This window comes from Sprattus sprattus (genome assembly GCF_963457725.1).
Source record: "Sprattus sprattus genome assembly, chromosome: 1".
NCBI lineage: Eukaryota > Metazoa > Chordata > Actinopteri > Clupeiformes > Clupeidae > Sprattus > Sprattus sprattus.
In genome coordinates, this window is record NC_137920.1 from 69,191,469 (window position 1) to 69,199,597 (window position 8,129).

At 41.9% G+C, this 8,129-nt stretch overlaps 1 protein-coding gene across 1 annotated transcript; it reads right to left on the reverse strand.

Annotated features, from left to right (window-relative positions):
- Nucleotides 1-231: 231 nt before the first annotated feature.
- Nucleotides 232-8,051, reverse strand: sar1b (secretion associated, Ras related GTPase 1B). The gene is made up of 7 exons (XM_080851229.1): nt 7,922-8,051; nt 5,553-5,627; nt 3,939-4,058; nt 3,702-3,767; nt 3,289-3,392; nt 2,117-2,248; nt 232-1,849 (listed from the first exon to the last, which is right to left on the reverse strand). Exons 2-7 carry the CDS (start codon nt 5,608-5,610, stop codon nt 1,733-1,735), a joined length of 597 nt encoding a protein of 198 aa, XP_080707355.1. The 5' UTR covers nt 5,611-5,627; nt 7,922-8,051; the 3' UTR covers nt 232-1,732.
- Nucleotides 8,052-8,129: the final 78 nt, after the last annotated feature.

Here is an 8,129-nt window from a genome sequence, read left to right on the forward strand (position 1 = left end):
TATTTCAGATCACACAGCCATCTGTCTTCAATCTCATTGCAATCCTGTATGTCCATCACAGATAAGTGGCATCCTTTACAGGAGTCAATGAAGACTAAAATGTTACCCCAACCTCAATTCAACATCAACGCTGCACTCTCTCTCCGCGCTGATGTGACTTATCTCTGAGGTCTGCTGACCTCTTAGCACATTCACTGTGTCTAGTGAAATGAGATGCAAACACACCCCAGCCAGTTTTCATTGCAAACATTTATTACAATTTATGATGCAAACAACAGTTTCTCCCTTACGTGGAACAGCTCATGGAATGAAAGATTGATGACACAAAGGGACAGAACAGAAACGATTATGTGCCATTCCATTTCGCCTCCTCTTTGTTTTCTTTAGAAAAGACTGCTGAGACTACTCTCAGTTCTACTCAAGTTAATTTGGCATACGACCCCCTTGTTTTGTAAATTTCACTCGCTAGGCTCTGTATGTAGTCATTAAAAATTAAGGAACAAGGCATGCATAATAGTTCTTTTTGTAATGCACATTGATCAAATCAAGAGCTACTCAGGAATCCACTTTAAAAAAAAAAAAAAATCCATGTATGGTTGGTCATATTACATTACATCTGGTTCGTTCACTCGTTCAGGAAAACATCCCTCCTTTTTAGCATTCTCTATCTCTCTTCTTGGTGGGGTTCACGGTATGGTCTCACCATTAAACCAACCTTTAGCATTCAGAGGAATTACTTCTGTCGTGTCATATAGCAAAGGTGTGTATTCACCCCATTTCCTCTACACTCGATCTGCTTTAGTTATTCACAGTCATGTAGTCGTTTTCCTGTAGATCTGCCTTCAAAGACACAACCCCCATAGATAAGAGACACTTTCGGTCAATTAGGAATGTCGCCATTTCCTTTCTAAAAGAGAATTGCACTTCCTCTGTGAAAGATTTATTGCCATGTCTTTCGTTTACCTTTAGATGCACCTGGTAACACAAGAGAATGTGTGAAGTCTATATTTTAATAAGTCGTGAGGATTAACATTTTTCAGAGTTCACAAGTGCTGTCTGAGTCAGGTGACTACTTCACTTCCAATTTAAATTCAATTAGTAAAAATGTCTGATACTTCGAGTTTGCATGACAAAAAAGCTGGGAGAAAAGTGGACTGCCAGACAAAAATCCTTTAAAACCAGATATGTCTATGTGGCCGTATATATATAATATTTATATTTATAATTATACAAGGTTACTGAAATCATGTTAAAAAATAAAGAAAGAAAGAAAAAACAAACATGATGGAAAAAAGGCAGATGTCTGAATGTTAGCCTTCCTGTAAAAAAGTGTATTGCGCAGAGAAAGGACAACTTGGACTGTTTAAACTGAGCTTCAAAACTCTTGGGCCCCAAATACCATCGGAATCATCTACAACTGAGTTGCATTTCACACACCAACGGGCTTCTTGTGGAGAAGAAAGAAAAACCGAGAGAAGAAACAAAAATCTTCCGTTTTGATTTACATGTATCTGCACAATCAAGGCTAGGTTATTCTCTTAGAAAAAACATGTGAGAAGAGGGTGTAAGACCAAATGTTCGACCAACAAAAGTCTATTGGGCTCAAGTTGTACCAGTGGTGTTTTTTGTTTTGATGTTTGTTTTTTCGAGAGCGGATTTTCCCGACATGGGACTGGGTATGGTGTTGGTGGGCTGGGCCGGGCTCCAGGAGCGCCCTCTGCTGGTGTGGCGTCTAGTCGATGTATTGCGAGAGCCAGCGGAAGCCCTCGCCATAACCCTGTCTCTTCAGAACGCTGCACATGAACACCTCCAGCGGTCTTGTGTTCAGCTCCTTCATAGGGACATTGCCCTGGAAACCAGACCATCGGCATTAGCAAACATTAGCATTCCCCCGCACTGTAGTGCATGCTGACTTTGTTCAATTTACCCAACTTATCTCAACTCTCCCTTTAGGTCTGTGGCGTTGCATAGAGTCATGATGGAATATGGCATAAAGACTTGGGCTTATCTTCCAGCTTTGGTACAGATCTCTGACTATGCCTTATGTATTCAATCGGTTTCCCACTCCTTTCTATTTCAACACCCCTTCAATACATTTTCTGGTTTTTCCACTCACCTTGCCTGTTGTCTGACCGTACAATCCAAATATTTCGCGCAGTTTCTCCTCGCTGATGGCTTCTTGTTTGTCGATCTTGTTTCCAAGGATGAGGATAGGCACATTTCCGATGGTTTCATCCGTCATGAGGGCCTGTTTGGAGACACAACGGCCACAATGAGATTTGAATACTATATATCCTCCAGCTTGGTGACCACACCAATTCATGGGTACTTGGCAGCTGTTCTTTGACCAAACAACTTGCAAAACGTGAAAAATATAAAATATTAACATCCAAAAACGTAGGAAAAAAGGGTAAGCATATTGAAAATAAGTAAATGAAGGAATATCAATCAAGCATATTGAGGAGTATCCTCACAGCCAAGCTGACTTTAGATAAACTACAAAGGAAACGTCAATGAGACTGTGACTAATCTACAGACCTTGACCTAATGTCCATTACATCACGGACAAGCAATAAACTGGCATGGGTGATGAAATAGATTCATCTTGAAATATGCACCTTTGGAATTAGTTGGATTGGGAGGAACGTGTTGCCAAAACACAAACAAACGAACGAACACACACACAGCCAGCCAGTTTGATGAGGCCAGACTCTCCATCAGTGCGACTGCAGCCACCCGGCTCTAGACAAGCATCAGTGAAAAGGGATGGGATATCTTCTGCGTCGCAGTAGAATTGTTTAACACTTCTATTAAACACAAGCCCCATCTCCCCAGCTAGCACCAGAGTGGAGTGCCTGTTAAAACTTGTCTTCGAAACACAGCCGCCTTTTTAAGACATGTTGACTCACCCTAGCTGTGTTTCTTTTCATCTCACATCTAGATATACAAGTATCCATTCTGGGAGGTCCTCTCACAGCATTGTAGAATGATGGGACAATTTGCGCAATACTGTCCTCATCACATGACTCCAACTGCCAGCTGTTTGCCATGTGCAGCAGGCACTCAGCTTCCCTGAGTTTAGCCTGTTAACTCGGGTGACTAGCAGATGCCCTTTGACCTACTGCCACATTTCCGATTGGTCCTATCTGAGGATGGACTGGTGTGCTTCTCAAGACCGACATGATGGCAAGCAGTTATGGTGCGCGTGCACAGAACAGCAGGGGTTTACGGATCAGGATACACTTGGGAGTCGTTTTAAAGGGCACATGAAAGGCGGCTGATACTCACATCAAGCTCTGCTTTAGATTCTGACAGTCTTGGATGGTCTATACAATCCACCAGGAAGACAATACCATTGATTGCAGGGAGGTAGTTTTTCCACACTCGTCGTGCTTTAAACACAAACAAAGAGAGAGAGAGAGAGAGAGAGAGAGAGAGAGAGAGAGAGAGAGAGAGAGAGAGAGAGAGACTGAAAATGAGTCCCATGCTCAGGAACAAAGTTGATCAACTAAAGGAGGCTATTCATATTCTAACCCTTCAGTTAGTTTATTCAACCATTAGCTTCTCCATTAGTATACTACAACAGAAACATTTTTTGACATCTTGAGCACATACCCTCAAAAACGCACGTGGTTAGATGGTATAGGTAGGATAACAATTCAAGTTCTACTACTCCCAGGTAAACACAGATTTGTACGTACCCTGTGCGTGACCTCCCAGGTCAAAGGTGGTGAAGGTCATGCCAGCAATTGTCAACTCTTCCGAAGCTGAAGGAGAGACAAGAAGATGATCTTCATTTTTTGCAAATTAAATAACCACAGTGTTCCTAGTGTGGAATTTAGATAAAACTGCCAACTAAATTAACACTGATGTTGGTGGCCTGTGACAGACAGCCTTGGTCTTCATGCTGTGTGACTCGGTGATTGGCAGACACTTACTTGGGTGCAAGGTTGGCACATGCTGTCCCAATCTGTCATCTTTAAGCATATGCAGTAGTGTCGTCTTCCCAGCATTGTCCAGGCCCAGGAATACTAATTTCCCGGATTTCTTGTACAGTCCTGAAAAAAACAGGCAAACATTTGTTACAATTTCACAGCTCGGCTATTCTGAAACCGATTTTGAACTGGAAAATGAATGAATACCCATTACAACAGAGGTTTCAGTTCAAAAGGTTTGGCCTTATGTGTCTGAAGGGACCATTTGAAAAAGTTCAGCTGGCTACATCATTCTGGCGTTTCAAAAAAGAAAGAATGACTTCACAAGGAAGCCATCATTAACAAAAAAAAGATCCGCCTTCATTTCACTGTGTAGCCCACCTAAAACACTGAAGAAACGCAGGTCCTGCCAGCTGACATGTTCCCGATTGGCAAACATGTGCATATTTCAGTAAGCGCATGGACCCTGTGCTTGGCTATTATCTATCACTTAAAATGATGACGACATGATTCACTGAGTGTGGTCAAACTGATAGCAACTGCTGTTGAGGCACCTGACTGCTTATATGGTATGATGTAGTGGAGTGTTATTCGACCAGCTTCGGGATGCAAAAGGGGCGGCACCCGCTTAGGCGTGACAGACACCAGCATAAGATGAACTGTGCTACCTTTTAACCAACCGAAAAACACTGCTAACCTTTTTGGGGAATACTGTTTAAAACATGTCAAGCTGTCCATCTACTGTATAAAACACACCCATGTCGGAAAATCAACAGTTGCGGGAGAGCAGCCTCATAAGTGGTTATAACGGCTTATACCTGCCAATAAGAAATATACATCTGTGTCCATAACAGGCCTTGATGGGACAGTAAACATCTTTCCAGACCCAAACATTAAACCTGAGAGTACACAAAAAGATGGCGCTTTTTCTACTATACTAAATGTCACTGCACCTTTACCAACACTTCACAAGACTGAGTTAAAGTCCACTCTTGGTGCAATCAGCACAAGGCGATGGGGCAGTGGGAGAGACTGAACAGATTCTGTTACCCTTACAAGGCAGAGAGTAACTTATCAGCACCTATGCGTCACCGTATCCCAGAACAAATGTGGGAATTAGAAATAACTACCCATCCGAATTCTGTGGAATTATGTTAAGAATTTCTACACATCGTGGAAAACATTCCTTCTACACAGCGTCCCCCTGGGCTCCCATGTGGCAATGCCACGCCTATGAGGTCAGATAAACACGATATGCATCAGCAGGGTTTCAGTATTGAGCATGCGTGTGTGACGCTTAGCACCATCTTGCTCAACCAGAACAGTACTTGTCTGACAAGGTGTGCTCCCGATGGGTGTGAGTCTATGTGAAGTGTTCTTAGAGAGAACAGTGTGTCAGTGTTACTGATACATGCAGGTGGAAAGCTTTAGGGAGTGGTGGCGTCCCCATTATCTGTTTAACCTAGCGAAACTCTTACCACAGCCTTGCCCACACTCAATCACAGTTGTGGTGGGGTAGCACAGATAATTAAAATAGCCTAAATCACAGCATATTGAATAGGAGCCATTATCAGACTTACTTGTAGTAATGTGAAAACGTTGGGAATCAGGACTTACCTAGAAATTGTAGTACACTACTGAAACTACTATAAATCCAATCAAATATGAAGGACATATCTGGAGCTATGAATCCTGCAACAGAGACAAACAAATCAAAACATGTTAGACGTTCAGAAAACATATTGATGTCTAAACAAAAAAACTCCAGGAGGTAAGATGCAGGATAATAACGAACAAAACAATTAATAAATACATAAACACAATTAAACCTGCAAGCACCACTATTATGAGAGGAAGGGATTCAAATGCTCACACACCAGCCAAGCCACTGACACCGTACGTCTCCTTTCAACACGTGTACCTTTAGACTGAGTGTCCTATGTGGCACCAGTGACAGGTGCTGCAACCAACGCAAGGACACTTTACACCTACCCTACACAGACAACAGCAAGGTGTGTCACAGAATATTACCTCTGTGATGGGCTAAATCATCGAGGGGATTAAAATGTTACAGGTCAGAAAATATAATTAATGACCAGACACCAAGGTGCATTTGTTCAGTTGTAGTAGGGTATGCATTCCAAACATATGTGCAGTCTAAATGTGCTCTCTGTTTTAGGGTTGCATTATGCTCCCTCACAAACCTTTAAAACCTTCGAGTCATTCTTAGAACATAAAGATCAGTGAGATGTAACACTAGTATGTACTGATACAGTTAAGTAAAAGGCTTGGCACGCAAGTTCAAGATTGAACTAACTAAACAGGTCTGATGGAGAGCCAAAGTGTTTTTTTTTCCCCTTCGTTTTCAGCAAGATAAATCATACAGCACCTGTATCTATATCAACTGTAAAGGTTGTATTCCTATTGGTATATTATGGCATAAGAAGGTATCAGTGACCTGTAGTTCTAGTTACACAATTAGCAAACAGTCACCGTGCTAAAGAGTACTGGAGGCAAAGGTGAGTAACATGCAAATACAGCTGAAATACACGTCAGCATGTCTCTCACTTGCTCAGCTCCCTGCACGTGGGAAGATCCCTATGTGACGTGATCCTCTGTGTTCACTTGCGATAGATTCACCAGTGTATGGCAGTGAACTTTTTTTTACCGGCAACAATAACACTTTCACCTGTATTGCACTTCATCAAAATATGCTAAGGACAAGGCTCACAACAACGTATGCTCCCATCAATGTATCGATTGTAGACATTTTAAACCAAAACGTGTAGGTTCTGAGCTGAAAAAGCCACTCAGTGCCTAAACAACCCTGGATCTTCAGTTGCTATGTTTTTTCGTGTGTTTTATAACAATAAAAAATAAACATAATTAAATGACAGCAATGAGTACTTAATGACTTCTGCCATATGGTCTGTTAGGATGCATTAGGATTGAACGTGAACAGCTATATGTCTTCAGCGTCAATGTTTGTGACACTGGAATTTCAACACAGATAATTAGAAATGGTTGATCAAGAGCAGCTAGAGTGGAGCCAAACGCAAAGCATAATAATTTCAGTAACGTTAAAAGAAAGGTCGAGCGGAGCAACATAACCTCCACTCTGAAGTTATCATGTAATCATTGTAACATTTTACAAACATCCATCGAACCCTGGCGAGTTAGGAATGCATCTAGTAACGTTAAATGACACTCGAAGAATGTCATGTTGTGTGGCCGAATCTAACCCAACTTCAGCTTCAAATGTAAATCTTTCGATACTGCTGGCGAACAAGCTAACGTTAGCTGACCAAGTTTATGCTGCTACGGTTAGAAGTCAGCAAAAGTACTGGCTACTTACGTTCCACTATTCGCGTAACGTTACTCCACACGTTACATTTGGATTTTACAACAAGATAACTTGTCGACTATGGCGCTTATAGTCAGCATTAGCTTTGGTTAAAAAGACATAGCTAAAAACCTAGCCATTCAGGTTGAGAAGGCCACATACTCGGCTTTGCTGAAATGGTCCCTACGTGTCACAGAAAAACCAAACTGACGCTAGCTAGCAACATCGAAATGTTAGCTTACTGAGCTGTGACATCCAATTTCGCGATGGGTAACGTTAGCTAAGCTATCTGCCCAACTTGTTCGAAACGACATTACATGACCGCAGTGTTTTCAAAAAGACTCGATACCGTAAACCTTAACTAGTCAATTTAACATTTTACGGACACTGTGCCAATTGTATGCACTGACTGCATATGTGTTCAAAACCATCTCAAAGTAGCTAGCTGCAAGCTAGTTAGCTAACTCTTATCTCCGCTAAAGAAATCAAAGACCCTTGGCTACCAATGTTACACAATTAACTAGCTCGCGCTAGCTTCTACGGCGCTTCCTCTCCCAAACTTAGCAACTTCATTTAGCCTCCTACCGTCCACATAGGTATCAATGAATATTACAACATATACAATGTTCAGTGTTGTGCTTACCTATTATCTAAGAATAGAAAATACCAGGGTATTTGCGTTTTAAAAAGATGAAAAATCCTCTTCAGCGAAACACTGTTGCTACAACTCACTGCCTCTTTTCTGTCTTCGTGTTTTGTTAGGCTACAGAGCCACGACACAGCAATGGCCGACTACTAGCGAGTCGCGACCTGCCCAGCCGCTTCCGGTATCTGTAACTCAGTAATCTGTC